General features: G+C 37.9%; 1 protein-coding gene across 2 annotated transcripts; it reads right to left on the bottom strand.

Annotated features, from left to right (window-relative positions):
* Window positions 1-14,729: 14,729 nt before the first annotated feature.
* On the bottom strand, window positions 14,730-25,003 carry LOC107788639 (protein CLP1 homolog). 2 transcript variants are annotated; one of them, XM_016610334.2, is made up of 11 exons: window positions 24,725-25,003; window positions 22,015-22,263; window positions 20,802-20,870; window positions 20,582-20,674; window positions 19,019-19,260; window positions 18,734-18,872; window positions 18,584-18,640; window positions 16,089-16,223; window positions 15,683-15,918; window positions 15,131-15,175; window positions 14,730-15,037 (listed from the first exon to the last, which is right to left on the bottom strand). In XM_016610334.2, the coding sequence occupies exons 2-11, from the start codon at window positions 22,228-22,230 to the stop codon at window positions 14,950-14,952; spliced, it is 1,320 nt and encodes a 439-aa protein (XP_016465820.2). In that variant the 5' UTR covers window positions 22,231-22,263; window positions 24,725-25,003; the 3' UTR covers window positions 14,730-14,949. The 2 variants fall into 2 exon arrangements, with proteins under 2 accessions (XP_016465820.2, XP_075095602.1); XM_075239501.1 differs by lacking the exon at window positions 20,802-20,870 and having other exon boundaries at window positions 24,725-24,864.
* Window positions 25,004-26,484: the final 1,481 nt, after the last annotated feature.

Genomic DNA, 26,484 nt, shown 5'->3' with positions numbered 1-26,484 from the left:
TATTGTTGAGTTTCCACGGCCTTTCTTTTCAGCAGCTTTGTTGTCCTCTTCGATTCTCAATCGAACAATGTGATCTTCAAGCGACATCTCCTTGCGTTTGTGTTTCAAGTAATTTTTGAAGTCCTTCCACAAAGGAGAAAACTTCTCAATTATCGCTGCAACTTGGAATGCTTCATTGATGACAAGACCTTCAATGAAAATTATGTTAGTAAAAAGAATATAATTAATTGTCACGCCCCAAACTAGGGGAGGCACGACTGGCACTCGATACTGTATTCGATCGAGTTAGCCACTAAACATACTAGCTAACTAGACTAGGGGCCCAACAGATCGGGCAGCACAACATCTGAAATACTAAGCCTGGACCGTAAGGTTATGACATGAATAACAATAAGCCATATAAACATAGGTAGACAAGCCAAAATAATAAAATACTAGCTGGCCGACGAGGCCGCGACTGAAGACATACATGCCTACACACCTATATATACATGCCAAGCCTATGGGCTGGAGACTGAAAGCAGCAAAAAAGAAACCCAGAATATTGTGTCCACAATAGCCTCTAAGAGTGTCATAAGCATTGTCGGGATAAGGCCCCAACTATACCCAAACTGTACAACAAAAGTAACCATCCTATGAAAGCTCCAGGAAGAGGTGGAGCTTACCAACTCACAGCTGAACCCCGAAATCCTAGCGGAGGGTCGATCAGAGTCCCTACCTGGACCTGCACGCACGAAACAAAAATACAGTGTCCCCAAGCAACGGGACATCAGTATGAATAAAAATGTACTGGTATGTAAGGCAGAAAGTAGAATCATACATAGCTGATGTAAAAAGGTAATAAAGATACCACCTGACACTGAAACTCTGATAGCCTCCATGGCCGACATCCGACCTCATAGTAATAACATATGCATGGTATGCTCGTGTAATCGTATGTCGTGAATACATATATATTGATGTAAATGCATGACATACCCAACCAAATTCTAGCAATGTCGGTCTCTCCCGGTAGCTAACCGGTATCATATTGCCAACCTGTGGCCATCTGTACAATATATATAGTCTTTCAAGCAAATAGGCCCCTTACCTCCGATTATAGCTCGAAGTCCATGCATAATATGTCATGTATGATATGAACTTTGAATGCACATAATAGGCCATAACAAGAACTTAGCCAACCTTGGCTCATTGGTACTCTTATTCTCATAATCTCATAATCACCTTCGTATCGCATACAAATGTCTCGTGGAACCTCATATCTTTTCTAATAAGTTTAAAAACATAACTCGACTTTTAGAAAGATAACTTAACTCTGAATATGTTCATAAAAAGCTTAAGGTGCTTCACTTAGTCCTTATACCTGATTTCTTGATAATTAGTAAAAGAAAGTATTTCAAAAAAAAATAAATCAAATGTTTTAGTAGTTTAAACATAAAAATTACATTTGAAAATTTTGAAATCGACGTGTCACTTTAGAGATTTTAAAATACACTTTAACAAGGAAGAAGGACTGATCGCAAATACTAAATGCCTTTATTTTTAAGTCACACAACCCAAAGACGAATAAGAATTCATATATATGGACATATATTTAAGAAAGCCGACAAAATGACATATATAGATGTCGAATACCCTTTTTAACCGAACGAGTGGAATATCAACCTAATAGCATCATGAAAATACTTCAGCTGCGATACCAATGCCTTTCACAGAAGGTCTTTCTAGCAAACAGAATAGTAAAATATCACATTTGGCGTCTTAGGAATTTCCCAAAATTCGTGCTAAAAGGAAGGACGAAGCTTAGCCTTAACATACCTCTCCAACGAACGTCTGAATGCCTGTAGTTCCTTCACGGAAGTTGTTCCTTATGTCCTAAGCTTCGAAACCACTATATATATGCAGTTTATACGCACCTATAAATAGTTCATAAATGAGTTTAAATCGGCAGATTTGCCATATGACCCTAACTTAACGAAACGCCCGTAGAACTTTGTAAAAACGATCATAAAAGAGTCCCAAGATGATTACCTTGGCAAACCAAGTATAAATCCCTAAGAACCATCAAGAACAACAATTTTCTATCTTCCAAAAATAGCTCCAAAACAACTAATAGAAGGGGAAAACGATTGCAAAGCGTAGAGATTGCGCTTCTAGGTACGGGGGCAATCTTTAACGATAGAAATCGTTAAAAACACACCTTAATCACTCAAGAACACCATGAAACCCTCTCTTAAGCTTTCTCACTGTTTTGGGACGAAGATGAAATGTTTTGGGGTCTTAAAAGTCGGATTTTCCGACTTATACCACTTGTTTGACCCGACCCGGTTCGCGACCCGATTTCAGCCCGAACAGTCCGCGGTAAAACAGTCATAACCTTTTACCCCAATATCGGTTTGATGTGAGATTTCTTTGGTTGTAAACTAGACCCGTAGAACTTCGATTTGGTAGGTTTTGGGTCCCATAACTCTTTATATATTGGGAGAAATAATCTGATACATTTGACCCAAAGTTTAGAAAATTTATTAGAGAAATTTACGATAACTTTTGCCGACCTTTATTTCGCAACTTGCTTGACTCCAAAACTTAACATGTGACCAGTGTGATATTATAATACCTCATAACACATTATTCTTAGCATATTATACACTCTTAGTCTTATCCCACAGGTACAAGTTAACTTAAACCTTCCGAACGCGCGGGGTGCTACCCGAGCCATTTCTTTAACCATGAACCTTTGTTTAAGGGATTCCTTTGACTTAAAGCTTTAGTTTAGTTCCTTGATATTACCACACATTTTCAGTCTTATTCTCCCAATGTGCTATACCCAATCATATATACCTAATATAACCACGCCACGTTACGTATATTACGTAAGAGAAGAGAGAAACACCTGGGGTCTCACAGTCTCCCCCCTTAAGAACATTCGTCCGCGAATGGGTCAAGTCAATTCCTTGGTTTCATTTCTTGTCTGCTAATACGTTATTTGCGAGGCTATATTTGTTACATTTGCAAAGCATAAATCAAATTCTGAAGATTCCAACTACTAGGCTTCGTATAGCTATCTCGCAATAAAAAATATTAAATTGCACTTTCAAGTCATTTAAAATTCAATTAAGTTGCTGTAAAAAAATAATTGGTAATTATTTAAATGCGACTCACCTTAAGTCGTAAATAGGTGGGGGTACTTCTTCCTCATTTCCTCCTCAGCTTCCCAGGTCATTTCCTCGATGTTGTTATTTTGCCATAACACTTTCACGGAAGCCACTTCTTTAGTTCGAAGCTTCCTTATCTGCCGATCTAAAATAACTACTGGTACCCCTGCATAAGATAAGTCTTCATCAATGTGAATATCCTCAATGGGCGTAATACGTGAAGGATCTCCAATGCACTTCCGCAACATAGATACATGAAACACAGGATGGACTGCTTCCAATTCTAAAGGCAAATCAAGCTCGTACGCCATTCTACCAATCCTCTGAATAATCTTATATGGTCCAACATACCTAGGGCTGAGCTTCCCCTTCTTTCCAAATCGCATGACGCCCTTCATAGGCGATACTTTCAGGAAAATCCAATCTTCTACATCAAACTCTTAAGTCTCGTCGTCGAACATCTGCATAAGACTTTTGCCGACTTTGTGTTGTACGCAGCCGGTCTCTAATAAGTTTTACCTTTTCCATTGCTTGCTGGACTAAGTTAGGACCTAGCAACTCTGCTTCCCCGACCTCGAACCAACCGATCGGCGACCTACACTTCCGCCCGTATAGTGCTTCGTAAGGAGCCATCTGAATACTAGCTTGGAAGCTGTTATTATAAGCGAACTCAATAAGAGGTAGATGATCATCCCAACTTCCTTTAAAATCTAGCACGCAGGCACGTAACATATCCTCAACTGTCTGAATAGTACGCTCTGCCTGTCCATCAGTTTGCGGATGAAAAGCGGTGCTAAGATTTACCTGCGTGCCTAGACCCTTCTGAAAAGATTTCCAAAAATATGCTGTAAATTGAGCCCCTCGATCAGAGATAATAGATAATGGCACTCCGTGAAGGCGAACAATCTCACGAATGTAAAGCTTGGCATAATCCTCGGCTGAATATGTCGTCCTGACTGGCAGGAAATGAGCAGATTTTGTAAGCCTATCAATAATTACCCAAATAGAATCATACCTCCGTGGAGTGCGAGGCAAACCAGTGATGAAGTCCATATTTATCATGTCCCATTTCCATAATGGAAGCTAAATACACTGAGTTAGGCCTTCAGGCCTCTGATGTTCGGCTTTAACTTGCTGGCAGTTGGGACATTGGGCTACCATCTCCGCGATATCTTTTTTCATTCCATTCCACCAATAGATCTGTCGAAGGTCCCGATACATCTTTGTCGCTTCGGGATGAACTACATATTTAGAATAATGGGCCTCCGAAAGAATCTTGGCACGGAGCTCTCCTACTGACGGTACACATAAGCGGCCCTGGTATCTAAGGACTCCATCTCTAGTTAGCTCAAATAAAGGTTGTCGCTGCTGTGGAATACTTTCCCTCAGTTTTATAAGCTCAGGATCCTCGTGTAGTCGCTCTTTCACTTCAGTAACAAAAGACGATTTTGCCGTATTCTGAATGAGAATGCGTCCACCATCTGCATCTACCAAACGCACCTGCAAACTAGCTAGCTAGCATAGATATTTGGTCATCTTGACCTTATCAGCTTCAACATGGCTTAGACTGCCCATGGACTTCCGGCTAAGGGCATCAACAACAATATTAGCTTTGCCGGGATGATATAAAATATCAACATCATAGTCCTTTAGTAATTCTAGCCATCTTCTTTGTCGTAGGTTCAGCTCCCTCTGTTTAAATAAATACTGAAGGCTCTGGTGGTCGGTGAAAACATCAATATGAACCCCATATAGATAATACCGCCAAATCTTTAGGGCAAATACAACTGCGGCTAACTCAAGATCGTGCGTAGGATAGTTCTGTTCATGTTTTCGTAACTGTCTGGAGGCGTATGCGATAACCTTACCATGTTGCATAAGAACACAACCTAGGCCAATTCTCAAGGCATCACAATATACAACATAACCTTCGGTGCCATCCGGAAGAGTCAAGACAGGTGCCGTAGTAAGCCTTTTCTTTAGTTCCTAAAAACTTTGTTCACATGCCTCAGTCCACTGAAACTTAGCTCCCTTATGTGTCAGTTTCGTCAATGGTGCAGAGATAGAGGAAAATCCCTCCACAAACCTTCGGTAATACCCTGCCAAGCCTAAAAAGCTACGAACCTCTGTTGGATTCAAGGGCCTCAGCCAAGTCATCACAGCTTCAATCTTTTGGCCATCAACCTTGATACCATCGTCGGTAATAACATGACCAAGAAAGGCTACAAAAGTTAGCCAAAATTTACATTTAGAGAATTTAGCATATAACCTGTAGTCCTGGAGGGTCTGCAATACAACTCGCAAGTGGTCCGCATGCTCGGCTTCCGATCGCGAATATATCAGGATGTCGTCAATAAACACAATCACAAATTCATCCAAGAATGGTTTGAATACCCGGTTCATAAGATCCATAAAGGCTGCTGGGGCATTTGTAAGCCCGAAAGACATGACAAGGAATTCAAAATGGCCATACCTCATCCTAAATGCTGTTTTTGGGATATCAATATCCCTGACGTAGTTGATGATAACCGGATCACAAGTCGATCTTCGAAAAGCATTTGTCACCTTGTAACTGGTCGAACAAGTCATCAATCCGTGAAAGAGGATACTTATTCTTGATAGTGACTTTATTTAGTTGCCTGTAGTCAATGCACATCCGCAAGGACCCATCTTTCTTTCGAACAAAGAGTACCGGAGCACCCCATGGGGATGTACTTGGCCTAATAAAGCCTTTATCGAGCAAGTCTTTCAATTGTTCCTTCAATTTCCTTAGCTCTGCAGGAGCCATTCTGTAGGGAGAAATGGATATAGGCTGCACATCAGGAAGCAAATTTATAGCGAAATCGATTTCCCTTTCGAGGGGAATTCCTGGAAGCTCGTCAGGGAATACCGTCAGGAATTCATTCACAATAGGAACCGACTGAAGAGTCGCTGGCTCCTTATCTATATCCCTAACATGAACCAGATGGTATATACAACCTTTAGCAATAAACTTCCGAGCCCTAAGGTATGAAATAAACTTACCCTTGGGCGTGACTGCATTACCTTTCCATTCAAGGACATGCTCACCAGGAAAATGAAATCGGACCAACTTTGCACGACAATCAATATTAGCATAACAAGCTGCCAACCAATCCATACCCATAATGACATCGAAGTCTAGCATAACCAATTCAACTAAATCAACAGAGGTTGGACGGTCATTAATTAACACTGTACAATCTCGATAGACATGATTAGCTACAATAGAGTCGCCAACTGGCGTAGACACCTCAACTGGCTGTGGCAACAACTCAGATCTCATGTCAAGCTTACCAGCAATAAATGGAGTAATATATGAAAATGTAGAGCCGGGATCCATCAATGCATAAATGGCATGAGAATGTATTGTCAATATACCTGTGATAACATCTGGGGATGCCTCTGAATCCTGTCGGCCTGTGAGTGCATAAAAGCGGTTCTGGCCACCACTAGAACCTGAGGTGTCTCCTCCACCTCTCCCCCTACCACGGCCCTGAGTAGACTGTGGACCTGGTCGAGGAGCACGGACTGAGGGCGAAGAGGCTGCTGTGAATCCTGAAGGCTGAGCTGGTGTACCTCTGCCTAACCCCGGGCACCGGCTAATATAATGTCCTGTCTGCCCACAATGAAAACATGCACTCGAACCCTGTCTACATTGCCCGGTGTGCAGCTTACCGCACTGAGTACATGGAGGAGTAAGTTGTCTCATCTGTGCAGAACGCTCCTGTCGACGGCCCTCAGGCTGGCCTGAGCTCTGCCCCGGTCCTGACTGAATATAACGATCAAACCGCTGGCCCTGCATCTGTGGTGGGAAACTACCTGCTGACCGAGGTGGATATCGATGGAGTGGGGGCCTAAAATCAACTCGTGGCTCCCTATAAGACCCCATAGTACGAGCCCTCTTACTCTGCTGCCTATCCCTGCGAGTATCATGAATCCGACGGGAAAGGTCCTCTGTAGTCTGAGCGAAAGCCTGTATGCGGGAAATATCTACATCATCCGATAGGGATGCAACCCTACAGTCTCTAATCAGATGATCCCCCAAACCATCCACATAATGATGAACTCTAGCCCTCATGGTACGTACTATATCTGGTGCATACCTTGCCAAAGAATTAAACTTATGGCTATAATCCCTCACACTCATATCCCCCTGCTTTAGGCTAAGAAACTGGTCAAGACGGGCCTCCCGAACCTCCCGTGGCAAATAATGGGCTAAAAAGCCTCAGAGAAGTCCTCCCACTCTACTGGCGGAGCATCAGGTCCTCTAGATCTCTCTCATTCCTCATACCATAGGACGGCTACATCATGTAGTCGAAAAGAAGCCAACTCCACAGCCTCGGTGACAGAGGCATGCATCACCCTCAATACTCTATACATATGGTCTATAAAGTCCTGGGGATCCTCAGTGGAACTGGATCCTGTAAATAATGGAGGGGCCAAGTGAAGAAACTCTCATACCGTCGAGCTTCATATCCGGTCTCTCCGGGCATCTGCTCCTGACTCTAGTTGTCGCTCATGAATAGAAACCATCCTAGTCAGCAACTGAACAACCTCCCTCATCCCCTGCTCCCCAGTCTCTAATGGGGGAACAATAGGTGTTGGAGGTCCTGTGTCTCTAGCTGCCTCAGGTCCCAATGGAACTGGTGAGGCTGGGGGTACTGCATCTCCCTGGGCTCCAACAAGTGCTGGGGAAGCTGAAACTAGGGGTATTGGAGACTCACTGTGAGCCTCTAAGGGAAATCTATCCCTCTGACCCGGTGGGGAACGACTGGTACCTTCTACCGGATCCACACCTATCTCTCGTTGTGCCATCTTCTGAGCGTAGGTAGCATGTTAGATAGGAAACACAAAGCACGATTTAGATTTCATATGTTCTTATAACTTCGCTCTATAGCACGATCTATTAATTGAAAGAAATGTAACCATTCCTAAATGCCTCATAGCCTCCTGATTATAAGTGTGGTGCACAACACACCCATAAGCAAGACTCTACTAGACACGGCTTGTGGACTCCCTGGGATACGACCTGCTCTGATACCAAGTTTGTCACGCCCCAAACTAGGGGAGGCACGACTGGCACTCGATATTGTATTCGATTGAGTTAGCCACTAAACATACTAGCTAACTAGACTAGGGGCCCAACAGATCTGGCAGCACAACATTTGAAATACTAAGCCTGGACCGTAAGGTTATGACATGAATAAAATAAGCCATATAAACATAGGTAGACAAGCCAAAATAATAAAATACTAGCTGGGCGATGAGGCCACGACTGAAGACATACATGCCTACACACCTATATATACATGCCAAGCCTATGAGCTGGAGAGTGAAAGCAGCAAAAAAAAACCCAGAATATTGTGTCCACAATAGCCTCTAAGAGTGTCATAAGCACTATCGGGATAAGGCCCCAACTATACTCAAACTGTACAACAAAAGTAACCATCCTATGAAAGCTCCAGGAAGAGGTGGAGCTTACCAACTCACAGCTGAACCCCGAAATCCTAGCGGAGGGGTCGATCAGAGTCCCTACCTGGACCTGCACGTACGAAACAAAAATGCAGTGTCCCCAGGCAACGTGACATCAGTACGAATAAAAATGTACTGGTATGTAAGGCAGAAAGTAGAATCATACATAGCTGATGTAAAAAGGTAATAAAGATACCACCTGACACTGAAACTCTGATAGGCTCCATGGCCGACATCCGACCTCATAGTAATAACATATGCATGGTATGCTCGTGTAATCATATGTCGTGAATACATATATATTGATGTAAATGCATGACATACCCAACCAAATGCTAGCAATGGCGGTCTCTCCCGGTAGCTAACCGGTATCATATTCAACCTGTGGCCATCTGTACAATATATATAGTCTTTCGGGCAAATAGGCCACTTACCTCCGATTATAGCTCGAAGTCCATGCATAATATGTCATGTATGATATGAACTTTGAATGCACATAATAGTCCATAACAAGAACTTAGCCAACCTTGGCTCATTGGTACTCTTATTCTCATAATCTCATAATCACCTTCGTATCGCATACAAATGTCTCGTGGAACCTCATATCTTTTTTAATAAGTTTGAAAACTTAACTCGACTTTTAGAAAAATAACTTAACTCTGAATATGTTCATAAAAAGCTTAAGGTGCTTCACTTAGTCCTTATACCTGATTTCTTGATAATTAGTAAAAGAAAGTATTTCAAAAAAAAAATCAAATGTTTTAGTAGTTTAAACATAAAAATTACATTTGAAAATTTTGAAATCGACGTGTCACTTTAGAGATTTTAAAATACACTTTAACAAGGAAGAAGGACTGATCGCAAATACTAAATGCCTTTATTTTTAAGTCACACAACCCAAAGACGAATAAGAATTCATATATATGGACATATATTTAAGAAAGCCGATAAAATGACATATATAGATGTCGAATACCTTTTTTAACCGAACGAGTGGAATATCAACCTAATAGCATCATGAAAATACTTCATCTACGATACCAATGTCTTTCACAGAAGGTCTTTCTAGCAACAGAATAGTAAAATATCACATTTGGCGTCTTAGGAATTTCCCAAAATTCGTGTTAAAAGGAAGGACGAAGCTTAGCCTTAACATACCTCTCCAACGAACATCCGAATGTCTGTAGTTCCTTCATGAAAGTTGTTCCTGACGTCCTAAGCTTCGAAACCACTATATATATGCCACTTATACGCACCTATAGATAGTTCATAAATGAGTTTAAATCGGCAGATTTTTCATATGACCCTAACTTGACGAAACACCCGTAGAACTTTGTAAAAACGATCATAAAAGAGTTCCAAGATGATTACCTTGGCAAACCAAGTATATATCCTGAAGAACCAGCAAGAACAACAATTTCCTATCTTCCAAAAATAGCTCCAAACACAGCTAATAGAAGGGAAAAATGATTGCAAAGCGTAGAGGTTGCGCTTCTAGGTACGGGGACAAACTTTAACTATAGAAATCGTTAAAAACACACCTTAATCACTCAAGAACACCATGAAACCCTCTCTTAAGCTTTCTCACTGTTTTGGGACGAAGATGAAATATTTTGGGGTCTTAAAAGTCGGATTTTCCGACTTATACCACTTGTTTGACCCGACCCGGTTCGTGACCCGATTTCAGCCCGGACAGTCCGCGGTAAAACAGTCATAACCTTTTACCCCAATATCGGTTTGATGTGAGATTTCTTTGGTTGTAAACTAGACCCGTAGAAATTCGATTTGGTAGGTTGTGGGTCCCATAACTCTTTATATATTGGGAGAAATGATCTGATACATTTGACCCAAAGTTTAGAAAATTTATTAGAGAAATTTACGATAACTTTTGCCGACCTTTATTTCGCAACTTGCTTGACTCCAAAACTTAACATGTGACCAGTGTGATATTATAATACCTCATAACACATTATTCTTAGCATATTATATACTCTTAGTCTTATCCCACAGGTGCAAGTTAACTTAAACCTTCCGAACGCGCGGGGTGCTACCCGAGCCATTTCTTTAACCATGAACCTTTGTTTAAGGGATTCCTTTGACTTAAAGCTTTAGTTTAGTTCCTTGATATTACCACACATTTTCAGTCTTATTCTCCCAATGTGCTATACCCAATCATATATACCTAATATAACCACGCCACGTTACGTATATTACGTAAGAGAAGAGAGAAACACCTGGGGTCTCACATTAATACTTTCAACATCAATATTAATTTGACTTACACCTTCAACAAGGAGATCGTGAATAATTACTTGTAATTCCTGGACTTGGGTAATAACAGACTTGCTATCTACCATTTTGTAGTCTAAAAATTTAGCGACAACAAATTTCTTTAACCCGACATCTTTCGTTTTGTATTTCCTTTCAAGCGCAATCCACAGTTCTTTTGACATCTCCACATTATTGTAGACGTTATACAGATCGCCCTCCAGTCCGTTGAGAATGTAATTCTTGCATAGAAAGTCAGAATGCTTCCATGCCTCAGTCACGAGAAAGCGTTCAGTGTCTGGAGTTTCATCGGGCAGAACATGAACATCTTCCTTAATGAACTTCTGTAGACGTAAAGTCGTCAAGTAGAAGAACATCTTCTGCTGCCACCGTTTGAAATCAATCCCGGAAATTTTTATGGCTTTTTCTGCCGGTGTTGTTCAGCTTGTCGATGCATTGGCAGTCACCATAGGAACAGTCTGGTTCCCGTTGTTATTCGTCATTTCTGTAAAAGAATAACACAAACAAACGTTAAAAACACGTAGATTTTAATCTCCAATAGAGTAGAAAACCACAAAGGTTTTAGTCTCCAAAACAGTGAGTATAACACAAATACAGAAAATAGTAAGTTCATTAAGTTTGTTAGTAAACTGTATTTGTAAAATTATTCTGGAGAAGATAAAATAACATATAAATAGAAATGTAAAATAAACAGAATTTAATCCAAACCCACTGAATTTACAGTGTTTCCTTAAAGAACATAATCCCCTCCTAGTACCCGAGGTTGTGGATCATTTCCTCCGAGGATAGAACGAATTACACACTGGTGTAGCGGTACTTCAAACCTTAGTATTTTAGCGAACACAATGATCGGTAGCAAATCACACTTACTGTTGCTTTGTTTGTAATTAAAATAATGCAGAACAAAGGATGGGCAGAGGAGATAATTTGGATTTAATATTAATTTTTCGTTATAAAAACAGATATTTAATAATATTACGTTAATATTTACTATTAACAAATAAATTTGGTCCAAAAAATTAATTAATCAATCGATTGACCGAAGTGGAAGCCGAAACCGAGCGACGACGACGACGCGAGGCTTGCCTTCTTCTTAACTCTTTAAGAGCTAAAAGAAGAGCAATTGTATATATACCCACCAAAAGTCTTTTACTCCTCCAATATGGGATAATGTCCCTTTGTCAAGGAAGAAAACTCAAATATTTCATTTTTTCTCCATTTCTCATTCACCCTCTTTTAAGCTAAAATAGCTTAAAACCCCAACAATGCTTGATAAAGTGATGGGTAATATATAATGGTAGTTGATAGCCATGATTTTTTATTGTTGTGGTAATGATGGTTGGTGGTAATTGTTGTAAATGATGGCTAGTGGTAGTGATAAGTGACATTCATGCTTGGCATTGGAAGGAGACATCGATAACAGTGGTAATGGTGATTAGAGGTAAAAATATACGAGTAATAGTGAAATATCATTTTTACAAAAATTCTTGAATGTGTAATATCTTAATGATATTATGACTTTTTTATAGATCTTAATCATTAAGATCTATTCAAAAAGTTAAAAAAAAAGTCTTGATGGTTAAGATCTGAATGATTAAAATTCAGATCTAAAAAACAAACGCATTTAATGACTGAGATCTGAATTATTAAAATTCAGACATCAATCAAGTGCAACAAATGAGGCCTTAGTTTGACCAATAATTTTATGATTTTATCCTTAATTATTATTTGTAATTCCTAAAATATCCTTACTAAAACAGAACGTTACCTTCTTCATAATTATTTATTTAATGAACTTACCATTCACTGTTTAGTCTGAAACTAATGCCCTCCCATCCAACGCAAGGAACAAAAAAGAGAGGCAAAAATGACACTAATCTTCTTGTTTTGGATAATGTTCTGGGTATCCCTTTCTCTTAGGGTGTTTTTAATTTTATGTACGAATATTTTATGTAATGATTGAGTATATATTTTATTAACAAACTTTATTTAAATTGTAATTCTTTTATTATATCTTATTAGAAAATAATTTATATTTCTAACATATAATCTTATCTAGTCAATTTAGAACTAAAAGTTAATTTTGAGATGTAATTTAATTTGTACTCGAATCAAACTAAAATTAAAAATATTATAATAATCATCTCATTGGTAGTGTAAATAATTTTTAGGACATTTAGGTTATTTTAACATAAAAATGCGCTTATGAGCAAGGTTTAATTAAACATTTCAACTGCTTATTATCAATTTTAGCACGTTTATCCAGACACATAACTGTTTATTTATTAAACAGTTTCAGCACCTAAAAATGGTAATAGTATGGGATAGCCAGTTTTCGGATTGGTAATCGAAAAATAGCCAGTGTTCGTAAAGTCATTGAAAATTAGCCATTATTTTACTGCAACATGGAAAGTTCCAGCATAATATACCGGAGATTTGAGCACATGTGTATGAACTTCCAACATATTATGTTGGACCAGTATATTATACTGGAACTCCAGTATATTATGCTGGTATATTTTTCGGATTTTGAACAATATTTTCGTTCAAATTTATCTTTACATGAAAAGTGGCTAAATTTCGATTACTTTTGAAACTGTGACTATTTTTCAATTAACACTTGTAAATCTGGCTATTTTTGAATTTTAGCCCTAAAAATGCTTATTAGCACTAACTTTTAATCAGTTAAGCCAAATGAACTTATAATAATTATATTTTAATTTATTTAATTATGAATAGTGGTGGCAAATGGATAAAAGAAAACAGTTATCTACTCATATTATCCATCAAAAAATGAATTGGATGAACTGTTTAAAAACGGGTCAACTATGGATAAGAACCATATTATCCACTTAGAAAATGAATAATCAATGGATAACTAATGTGTTTAACTATTACATTTGTAAAGTTTCAAATTGGGGGTTCCTCAAGTTTGGGAGATCAGGAATTCTCTCAAAGTGATTATATTCAAAAAGCCATGGATAATATGGGTATCCATATTATCCGCCGGTTAATTCATTTTTTATCCGTACTAAATATGAATCGGATCGGATAATTTATCCATTTTTGCATTAGCTATTTTCGACTCGGTTCATATCCTACCCTTGTTTGCCACCCCTAGTTATGAGTATACCTCAAGGTCGCTTTAAACCCGAATTTTGACTTCCCGGCAGTGTTCAATTTGTGCCTATTTATAACACACTCATCTTATTCCTCGTCCTAGATAATTCTACTATACACTACATTTTAGCCTTTTAGTGACTCCTTTTTTTTAATAAGGTTGCCTTTTAGTGACTTTAAATGACACCAAATCACCAATCAAATACATTTTTTAGACCACAAAATGACAATCCAAATAAGGCGGATGTTTATTGAGTATATTCTACTGTATTTCCAAATTGCATAGCACCATCTAAGTCTTTGCATTGCAGCAATAGGCATAGACTTTGAGCCCGCTTTGATTGGCTTAAAAAAAAAATAGTTTTTCCAGCAAAATTAACTTTTAAGCCCAAAAACAATAAATTTGGGTTGCTCAACTTATTATTTGGCTTGTTTTAAGTAGTTAAACACCCTCCTTATTTCTTTAGGCTGTTTCCTGTAGTTGCCTCAAGATGTCCTCTTTGGTCTTATCTGTTGATATATCTGCTTAGATGCCGAGCAAAATTCACGAACCAAAAACCTATCTCCTCAATTTTTTCTTTTTTGGAAAAGGCCGGATACGAGTAAGTATTTGTTGAAAAGGAGAAATAGCATTCATACTTCCTTAGAAGCTTGGGGATATCAAAATGTCAGTGAAGCAAAAAGACCATTTAACTTATCATTTGCCGATAAAAAAGATTGAAGGGGCTAGTGTTATTTGTACATTCGAATTTTCGCCATAAAGCCTCACACCTATGGTACAGTCGTAGTATTATACAGTCATCACAGAAAAGCCTATTGCATTTCTACATTACCAAAAGCTTAGTATAATTCAGAGGCCGAAAAAAACCACTGGCTACTGCATTTGTATAATTCAGTTTTCAATCCATGTTAAGGTTCCCACGATTAGGTATTTGCTCGGAAGTTCCCCAGCACATGGTGCAAGATATGTTATCTTTTTCCTGAAAATGGGAGATAATCAAAGATAAAGATCATACTTTGCACTCAGCATAGCAAAAGTGACTGTCTAATAAGAGAAGAGTTCGAGTTCACACCTATGCATGTCAACGTCTGTGACATAGATGAATCCGGCAACATTACTGTAATGGGAAGAAAAGAAGGAAGTATATGAGATACAAAAACAGTTTTTCCTGGGGAAGGAGGGAATGAGATGGCAGGAATAAACACCACTTTGCATAATTCCGATGAACAGCATAATACTCGATAAGGTAGATGCTTCAATAGCAGAAATATATTTTGTAAGAAACAGTGAAGGAAATGAAATAGTAGTTACCTCGCTAGTGAATTTTACAAATTTTAGATCACGATACTACAATTGTTACAGGAGCCAAAAAGACTAAAGAGAAAAATGCCAAATTTCCAGGCTACGTCACTAATGGATGAAACTGAGGCTCACTGTTATGTCAAACTTGTGTTATTTAAGCTTTTTAATAATAAACAGGGGTTTCTTTTACAGCTAGGACTCACAAATTGAGAGCAGTAATTCTAAAAACGAACCTCATAACCTTAAACTCTTTTAGCTAAAACAGAATAATCAAATATCACTGAGCATAAGAATGACGATAGAAAAACGAACTCAGCCTTACCTGGAAATTATTTGATCTGGTTCATCGGCATACGAGACGGCAAGAACCAAATGAAGCAAGTCCCGGTTGATACTAACAGGAACCAATCTTGTAGGATCTGCAGCAGGCTCTGCACCAATAGGTAAAGCTGAGCGTGGAGCCTGTGGTCCACCCCCAATTCGGTAGATGAACAAGTCACCGAAGTTTACTACATTAGAATGTGGTGAGAGGTCATTTGAAGGGCCATAAAAGTACTCCTGGTAGGGGAAGCAAAGACAAAAAAATGTTTAGTTTTGCATTACAAGGATAAGGTGAAAACTAAGAGGACCACACTCCCCTAGAGCAAGTGTTCATGTTCCAGTGCATGAACTGTGAGTGTGACTGACTCCGAACTCTCTCTATTATTAATCAATAAAGAAATCTGTACCCTTATTCTGTAGCCCCTTGCTTTCTGGCGTACTTTTGCATTCCTTGATACAACACCACCAGACTTTTGAAGTTTCACCACATCCACATTAGGCCGATTCTTCAATACATCTTTTAGCATGCTACAAAGTTTTTCCTGTCCAGAGTGCGACCATATAATAGAAACAAGATCAACTCTTACACTGTAGAAAACAGCTCTACAAACGAGTAATTGCTGGAAACCAGTTCTCAAGCTTAATTAATGTCTAACAAGAATAGTTTGGCAACACCAAAATTTCAACTTTCCATACTTTCACTCTCTATTTCCTTTTGATATCTGTATTATTTGGTCCATTTTCAAATGTTTCCTGATATACTTTCCTCTTCTACCCCTCTGATAAAACACCCACTCAAGAAAATGGCTTTAACATATGTGGGACTGGCCAAGCAATGCACAACAACTCGATAGTGATTATAATGAAATTTAGGCAATAGCTTTGCCATTTTGGGGAGGGAGAACTGAGAAGCCGTAGGTGGGTGGAAGGGCATCGGTTAGAGGAGGAGGTCTCATGTACTTTAGTATTAGAGAGTATATCTTACGGGTGCAGTTATTTTCATTTATCCTAGGAAACCACAGAATGTCCAGGGATTACCCCAAATGACATACTGTGTTGCATTTATCTTCTCCGATACTTTTCCAGAAAGAGAATACCACAGTACTCACTTTCAACATTTCTTAAACTGAACGGAAAAGAAACCAAGAGAATCTTCTGGACTAAAGAGCTTCAACCCCACAAAACTCCCCTGCACTGAGCTCATAGCTTACATGTCCTACTTAATGTCCAACGGCTGCATTGATTTTAATCCCCTGGTGAATTGGAATTCTGCTCAATCCTTCATAAATATCATACACTATTTTGTTAGTTCATTCAACTCAGGTCCTAAACTTTTACACTAATCCTCGATTAAACAGGCTCGAGAAGAGAGTATGTGAACAGATAACCTTTGCCAGTTTCAGTAAAATCATTCTACTTCTCTTACTCATAACCCATATGGCAGATATAAATAAGTGTAGTAGTAATTATACTAATTTTGTCCATAATATTTGAAGCAAATTTTGTACTGAGCTTGCCTATTTGTCAGTTGTCTACTGTCTAAGAGAAATCAGCTATCACATCTAATGTTCCAAGAAAATAGTAGTGGCACAAACTGACGAATATTCTAGAGCACGACTTTGTCTCGCAAACAGAAGTTTATCTAGTAAACAATTTCTGAATCACGTGTAAGTTATGCAGGGGCTAATTGTCTTTAAAGGAGTTCTTGATGGACCATAATTATTAGTTGTAAGTTTGAAACCAACCAATACAATTTCTAAATTAAGTAAATGATGAAACAATTATCAGAAACAAAATACTTTCTTTGCTAATCTATGATAACAACAGCAACCTTTTCTTTTGTAAGGATAGCTATGGGAAAGGGAGTACTCTCGCACAGTTCTAAAAAAATGAGCCGTATCAGAAATATTTCCTTTGCTCCTTAGACGGCTATTGATACAAAATGATGAAATTGTAGAAATCTAAATGCAACAAAGATCAGAACTTGCAGAAATTTGGAAAGTTTATTGGTTACCAGGGGGGTGGGGGTGGGGGTGGGGGTGGGGGGGTGTTGCCTAGTATTTGAATCCAAAGATGACCAGGGAGAAAAACTGTACTGACAAGTAGAACGATCAAAAGCCAAATAACATAAGGCTAAAACGGAAGTGCGGAATTATCAAAATTAAATGCTTTATTAACTGCAAAGCTTCTTATTCAAGTTTAGTACCTCATTTCATAGACAATTTCGACACAGTTAGGGAAATTCTGAAATTTCAGAGGCTTGGTTTAATCAAGTATCTGATTATCAAAGAAAGGCTACATTGCTTACTCCTAGTAACAATACTGAAGCATGTAAATGGGTGAAGATCAGACGATGAGATATAAGAAGTTCCAAGTATGTGTATTATTCTTCATTAAAAGAGAAACACCAATCACTACTTTCAATCTGGTTTCTTGTAAGTTTAAGCACTGTACATCATTTTCTTCTAACCTTCTGAACAACTAAGAGATTCGTTCTAGGAGAACGAAGACTAGTTGAAGTAACATGCTCCCAGGTGAAGTACTTCCTAGACAACTGCCTACTGGAGAGTAGAAATTTCAACCAATAAAGAGACCTCAGGTGTTGACATTTTGATCAATACTACAAATAATGGCGAAAAGATATCAGCTCAAGGCAAACTAGTGCTCTCTTTGGAAGACTTACATGAATATTAGCTTTCAAAATGTTAATATGCCTAATTAGTAACTCTTTCTTCTTTTATTAGGTAAGTGTAGAATATATCTTTGCGGTTTTGAATTCTTGTCCCTTCGTTCACAGCACTCGAGTTTCCCTTGATATTTAACCCCATGGCATACATATCAAATTCCTTCGTGTGCAAAATTAATCATATAAAATGAACTTCACTGTCAGTAGAGAACATACCTGACCCAAGACAAGAATAACTGTGGCACTGAATGTATCAATCGCATGGAGTAGCAACTGCAGAAGAAGACGAAATGGTGACCACAACACTCTAAATGCTACCCTGGCTGTCTTTTACACACACAAAAAAAAGGAATAGAGCTTAAATACCTCATAACCAACTCCCTCTATCCATCCCATTGTATTTATTACCATGCCTGAAGCTCGAGATTCAGCATTGCCAGAAAATTGCTTCTCCAGAGTCTGAGCTAGCTCCTTGACGAGTACCTTGTAGTGATCTATGTTGGCACTGTCAAATAGAGAAGTGGTGTCTGCTAGTTAGTAAATATGCTAAAAGCAAAGTGCAAGTGCTAAAGCAAGTTTTCTTCATACAAACTTTATCTTGTACAAGGGACGAGGTCAAAATAACACTATGTCATGGTACAAGGTTTCTACCTAGGAGTCACATGACCAAAGAAGTAGACCATAGGCATTTCAAGTGGAATTCCTTCAACTGGATCAATAGGCAACTCAATTGGCGTAGCAGCAACACATCCTGGAATAGTTATCGATCCTTGACCAATGTCCAAATCCACAAAAGTAGGTTTCCATCCCTGTTTTGCTGCCCAACTAAGAAGCATCCTTGATAAAGTACTCTTGCCAGAATCTGTAGGTCCCACAACGACTACCCTCGGGCCCTGGCCAAATCAAGTATGTTAAAACTTGTCGATGAAACACATGTAATTCTGATAAAGAATATGTCCAATGGTTAAATAACAGAAAGGAGCTAAGAATTAGATTAGCAGAGAAATCCTCAACTTATATCAATAACTAGGATAATATACACTCCGCAAGAGCACCCTAAGAATCACCATTTCCTCTTCCTATCATCCCAATTGAAATATCATCTTTTGTTTTCTGATAAGGATGAAGTGTCATCTTACATAGAAGCAGGCTTCTACCATTCACATATTACCTCTTATTCTTGTAACCTCTCCAATTTGGATTCCGTGCATTATCATGACAGAAACTAATGTATCTTAAGGAATCGCAACATTAAACAAAGCGGATCAACAAGAACTTCCATGATCTCCTAAAGGCTGACCTACATAACCTGAGAGTGGCCGAGCACCACCGCATTTCAATTGCCTCTATAGACTTGCAATGTGAATTTTTTTTACCTAAAGTCGTTCTCTCTCATGACCTAAACACATAAGTTTACAGTATCAAAAGCAGCATAGTAGAAGATCAGAAGCAAATAGCATGACAAAGTATACTATATGGTTTCTTCCCTTTCTATTAGATATCTTCTATTTAGCCGCTTGATTTTGTTCCTACAATGCCTCGTGGATGGTCAAGCAAGGAGCAGTGTTGTCAAAGGCCCACTTGATGTGCGCTTGAGACCTGAAGCTAGGTGCGAAATAGGTTCTGCGCTTTGTGGCACTTAAGCGGCTCTTCAATATAGGCACCAAGGTGCTAAGCCGTGCATCTCATCTCATTGCCCATGGGCTCTGTCTGGAGGACAACCACACTAAACTATATTTATTTTACCTAATTGTATTTATTTATTTTTTCAATTTTGTTGTCTATCTAATTGTTGTTTGGGTTTTTTATTACATTCTATTTTAACTACATATATTTTTATATCTTTCCCTTTCTCATTAAGACTCACGCTTTGAGTTTAAAGCCTCAATTGACTTAAATTGGCTTTCATAGAGCTTCCTCATTCTTTAACTTGATAATACCACCTTCGTGTCATGCAGTGAGTTATCTTTATCACGGGTGCCCAGCACTTCCCCTCCCTCCGCCTAGGATTTCCCCTCCCTCCCTCCCTCTCACTCCTACAACTGTAAACATCTTCTCATGGTACAAAACTTAACAGTGATTTTGCAAAAATCAGAGAAAGAAGTTGGTTTCCGAATGCCCCATAAGCAGAAGAGTAAATGATTAAGAAAGAAAAATGAACCTTTTAAATTCTTTGACTTTTATCCTTTGCTGAATAATAACCAAAAATGATACCTGAGAAGTGTCAGAATCACTAGGTGAAGCTTTGGCACGATTTCTTCGTCCATCAAGTACAGCATGAACATTTATATAACTTATCATCGGCGTCTAGAAAAAGAAATTACAACGCAATTAGTCATTCGGTTTAGTGAAGTTCAATTCAACAAAACCACTTCAAATACAAAAATGCAGAAACAATACAAAAAGTACAGATGGCTAGGGAGAAAGGCCACACCTCATCTGCTGTATAATCAGTTTCAGTGGGACCATCCATCTCGATTGTCGCTCCATACCAAGTAAAAACCTAGCTTTTACAACTCGAACATGTTTAAAAAAAAAAAAAAAAGGGAACAGATATACTCGCAAGATGCAAAATCTTGAGCAAGATATCCAGATAGGTGATTCGTATTCTTATTTTTGGCTAGGAAAGAGTTTGGTTCACTTTAACAGACATCAAATTAAAGAACCACAGCAGATGTAAATGCATTTTTGCCTTTTTGGGGTAAAATAAAATATTTGATCATAGTCTCAGCACCTAGTGCTTCCTAACAACAGTACAGCTTAGCATTTTTCGAAAAAACAAAAAAGTTTCTTTAGATGTTGCAGTGGGCTCAGAACTTCAACCCAAATCTGATTGCAAAACCATTCCCACAACAAGCCAAAATTTCCAGACAACAATAACTAGGAATAGAGTGTTTCCTTCTGCAAAACCCCTTCTTCTGTTCTATCCATCAAAAGGAACTCCCAAGCAAAGCCCACTAATTTTTTTAATCCAGCATCTCTATTTCAATCAACTGACTTTAATTTGAACATGTCCAGTACTTTAGCAAAGACGTTTTATGTACCTTCTCCTGTCCTTTTATAGCAGGTTCTTTAATAACCGAGAAATCCCCGAGGGATCAGTAGCGCACGGTTTAAAACTCAGTGGATAATAGGTCCACCACTCTACCCTTCTCCACTTAAATACCAGGCTTTTGTTCGTGGCAGGGTTCGAATCCGTGACGTATGCCTAACCTACACACCACACGTTGCGTTCTTACCTAGATCAAAACCTAGGGGTGAAAAAATAATCCCTGCAAATGAATGAGTACCCAGAAGGCAAAAGAGGATCATGTTGAATGCAATAATATATAGCTCCCACGTTGTGGAAACTACTCCATCAAGCTAGCCTCTTTCTAATCCTTGTAAATCTAGAAAGAATTTTTCATATCCTTGTATTTCGGCAAGCAGTTCTTTTGATCAAACATAATCTAAATTGATACTCATGTCCAAAAGATATATTAACCAAAACAAAAATGAGACAAACTTCAAAGATACACACAGTCATGAAACTTGAGGCATGTATCAGATACATCCAGCGACAGATATTCACAAGTGTCAAACAGTTAGGCAATCATTCAAGGGCACACATTCATTTGATTGCATAGATGATAGAAATAATATCATACAGCAAATTTGAGTCTTGGAGGGATGGTAAGCCAGATCTCAGGAGGGATTTCAGTCCCAAAAATCTCAGCTGTTCCAGTGAGGAGTCGGAGACGGAGGGGCGAGTCAAGGCTGGTTTCAATTCGGAGCTCACATTCTTTATCCAGCTTCACCTGTCTCACAGATGTTGAAACACCTGTTGCTGCCAATGGATTGACATTTGTGCCTCCATAAGCCATATGAGAGCTGCTTCTATTGTTGGCTCCAACTATCTGCCAATTTTCACCAAGCATATGAGTATACTTAAGTCATAATAGAAGAATTAAAGGAAGATCTATGCTTTCTGTTACAGCAATGAGAAGGTAAAACAATCTTCATGCTTTTCCCCCCATCTGGTATGATTCTACTTTATTAGTCTATATACTATGGTGTGGGGGAACTAGGGGACCTTTTCCCAAAAGAGTAGACAGCTGAATGCTCTAGTGAACTCTCTTAGTTTTTAACCAGTTCTTATTAAACTCCCATATCAATTCTTTGTTTTCTAATTAATTGGGCATGCATTTCTTCTTTCTTTTCTTTTTTTTGATGAAGTTAATTGGGCATGTATTTCCTGAACATTGAATCTATTGTTTTGGTTGCTCCAAAGAAAGATGTGTTAATTTGGAGGTGCTGCTTCACGTAGCAGGAAGCTTTTTCTTCTCCTCATAATCGCAGTGACATACTCAGATGTCCTATTTTCTCAATCGCATTTTTCAACATGTTATTGTCCCTAACCTACATATCAAAGCCCAAGTTTAGCCATAAAAATAAATAAAAAAAAAATCTCTTCTCTCATAAGCATTAAATGCTGATCAAAAGTGTATCAAAGGCATGAATACATCTTGTTGGCGATGTAACTTTTGACCATCATCTTCAAATAAGCATAAAGAGCATTATAACACAACTTTCGCAAGACTGAAGTCAACATATATTAAGAAAAAGGTAAAGCAAATAGTTTCAGAAGGGAAATACATCAAACTAGCAATAAAAGCTAATTTGAGGGTTACCCAATGTTCATGCAGCATAAATTCTCACATGGGAAACATTGCACACATGATGAATCCTAAAGAGGTGAAACAACATTATGTGTGTTAGGCTGCAACTATATTCTATGCATTACAACAAGTGGCGTTGCTCTAATGGCAAGAGCACTCCACTTCCACCCATAAGTTGGGCGGTTAAGTCAACGAGAAGTAAAGTGGGAAAGAGACACTGCTGACTCCTGAATAGAGAGTTTAGAGAGTGGGGCTTACCATATCAAAGAACATGCACACACACATCTATATATTTTATGCATTACACATTATGGCACGGCTCAAGGGGTTAAAGGAAAAACCCACTAAACTCAGTCAAAATAAACCCGTAGCAATTGCAAGATCGATAAACGGATAAGGAGACCTCCGAAAAAATAAGATCAGTCAGATTCTAATACCTATATTGAAGATACATAAGAAAGGAAAAAGGAAGGATATACTCTATTATTTTTTAAAAGGTATCCTTCTATCCACATAGGCGAGATTAACTAGTTCCAATCAAGACTTCATTTTGTTTTCTTGGTTACGATCAACATCAAGTTGGATGTTTGACCGTGGTCTTTATAGACTGGTTAGACTTTATAGAATTGTATGTTAATGCTAGTATAAGTGTGAGAGTTAACGTTTGATACTTCTTGAGGCTGCTTTGACGGAACGAAGTAACTAGATGATTTTTCGAGTAAATAGATCAAATCCAATGCAGTAGTTGCTCCACAGGGGTACCAACTCAAACACTTCCTATCCACTTCAGGCTATAGGACTTAAAACGGGCTTTACTTACAATCTGAGCCTTTTGAAGTGCCAGTAGTCATAGCAGTCTTATAGGGCTTTCGTCATTCCACTTGGAACAACTATTATCAGGGTATCCACGATGAAGTTCGGTACATGTTGGTCACGGTATCTGCGGTGAAGTTGGCACATGTACTGACGTATATGCTCAAAGTAGACTTATGACGAGTGCTCGTGGCGAAACCACAAAATTTTGCTGAAGGTGTTCAAAGTTTTAATATGTATGTATAAAAAGTAATCTTTGACCTTATATTCAATATAATTTTCTATATACCTAGTATAATTTTTCCGACAAAGTGAGTTCAACTGACCACCTCTTTCGCTCTATGTGGCTACGCCACTAGATGAGCCCAAATAGAAATTCTTTCTATGGGATTACGAGTATTCCATATTTATCACAGACTACCAAAAAAGTAAAAAAGTTAATTAAAAGAAAACATTTTTTTCAATCAAATTATTCATTCCTGAGAAGAGGAAGAAACCTATAGGACAAAGGCCCTTTCTTTCCATCGTTCAGAGCATTAATATTAAGCATGAGCAACAAAAAAACTATTAAAAAAAAAAGCTTGTGCTACAAAGCTAGGAGCAAAAGAAAAAAAAAACACACTGACTGATAAAAATTATTGAAGGAAATAACTACATAATCACACAGTTTTTTCTAATTTATCAAATGACCAATTGTACACTAAGTCTCTACGCAATTAAACAAAGAAAAAAAGAAAAAGTATAGCAACACAATTAAAATACGCATTTTTACCCAAAATCACAATAAGGGAATAAAACAAAAATTAGGGCTTTTAGCATAGAGCAGAAATTTTGGAGTGTAAGGGTAGAAATCAAGAGGAAAAAAGTCAGAGAGGAAGAAGGTTACCTAGGAATAGATTTCGCCGGAGAAAAGGGAGACGGAGAGAAGCAAGTTCGCCGCCGACGAAGAGTGAAGTTTTAGCTCACCGCTAGGCCCAAAAGAGAAAACGGCTACAGCTATATATATTGCGTCGTTTGAAATTGGCGGGCCGAAATCCAAAGGTTTGTTGCCTAATTTGACCACTGAGCTTAGGTACTGAGCCGGCTCGAGCTTGTATTTTAGCTCGGTGCAACCATTAACGGCGGTATTCTTGATATTGGAGACAATTTTAAAAGTTTACTACAAAGGTAAATTTGGCACAACTATTATTATAGAGGTAAATTTGGTCTCATAGGGTAAATGAATAAAAATTTGATCTTTTTCCCAAAAATAAATTGATAGAGAAATTTTCCCTATAATGGAATATAGTGCAAATTTAGTGGGCGTTTGGACTTAAGAATTGTAAAAATCCAAAAAAAAAGTTAAAAAAATTTTCAACTGAAAATAGTATTTAAAAATTAGAGTTGTGTTTGGACATGAATATAATTTTAAATTTTTGGGTTGTTTTTGAATTTTTGTGAGTGATCTGAGTGAAAATTTTGAAAAATAGTTTTTTGGAGTTTTTCAAATTTTCGAAAAATTCCAAAATTCATCTTCTAAGTGAAAATTGAAAAATTTATGGCCAAACACTGATTTCGAAAAAAAGTGAAAAAATTCTTATGTCCAAACGGGTTGAGATTAATGGCACTAGTAAATTGATGTTTATTTAAATTCTGAATCGACTTGACTCGGTTGCTCAAATCGTTGACTTAGCTAAGTGATGAGCAATAAATATTAAAATAGATCAACAATTTAGTATATAATGAAGAATAGTAATCTTTCCATGAGCATGATTGTTAACTATCAAATATGAATTTGTGTTAAGAAATTAAGCTCACAGTAACAATAATATGAGATGTAGAGAGGAAAAGATAGCTTTCTTATTACTTTCGAGTGTGTATAACATGGTTATCGTATATACATCTATTTGCAGGGCCAGGGGCGAAGCCAACATTGTCCGAAGACTGATCACCTTTCGTCGAAAATTTACATTGTGTATGTAGGTAAAATATTAGGTTTTAGAGGTATATAACATATATTGCACACCCTTTGTTGGGAATGTTTTTTCACTTTTTCGAAATTTTAACACCCTTGAAGAAACTCCTGATTTCGCCACCGTGTAGGACTACATTGAGATTATGAAAATATTTACGGAGGTGTAGGAGTTACAAACATAATTATAATTATAAGGAGTATAAGGAGCAGTGGGAGTTACCATAGAGAAGAGCAGTCAGAACTGTGGACATCAATTTACAACACTGTACTTTTTATGCGATATAATTAAATTGTCAATCAAGATTGTAAGCAATGTCAGGGTGACATGGAATGTGATTAAAACTTCTAATTTAAGAATTCAGATTATTAATGAAGTTTATTTTAGTTCAAAATTCTTGATGTTATTGTTATTTATTCTTTTTGGCCTTAAAATATTCAATTAACCAATATACAAATTTGTTTTTTTATTATTTAAACTAGTAATTCAATCACATTTGAATCCAATTAGCAACTTAACTATACACTCATATTTATTTCACGCAACAACTACTCTAGAGATGTACTTGTACACCGGTAGAATCAACATTTTTACTAAAGAGATTCAAAAATAATTATAAAAAAAAAAAAGCAAACACGCGGAAAAGCCAAGAAATTTCAACATTATATATATATATATATATATAGAAAGAGAG

Source organism: Nicotiana tabacum, chromosome 19, assembly GCF_000715075.1.
Source record: "Nicotiana tabacum cultivar K326 chromosome 19, ASM71507v2, whole genome shotgun sequence".
Lineage (NCBI taxonomy): Eukaryota > Viridiplantae > Streptophyta > Magnoliopsida > Solanales > Solanaceae > Nicotiana > Nicotiana tabacum.
Note: the sequence above shows the minus strand (reverse complement) of the source record. Positions and strands in the feature narration are given on the sequence as shown.

What these genes read in the sequence shown, in the direction of transcription:
- LOC107788639 (XM_016610334.2), bottom strand. Translation starts at nt 22,230, where the DNA reads ATGGCTTATGGAGGCACAAATGTCAATCCATTGGCAGCAACAGGTGTT. An exon ending in CTGATTATACAGCAGATGAG is followed by an intron (nt 20,675 to 20,801) that starts GTGTGGCCTTTC and finishes TTCTTTTTCTAG; the next exon opens with ACGCCGATGATAAGTTATAT. An exon ending in CAAGGGGCTACAGAATAAGG is followed by an intron (nt 15,919 to 16,088) that starts GTACAGATTTCT and finishes TTCCCCTACCAG; the next exon opens with GAGTACTTTTATGGCCCTTC.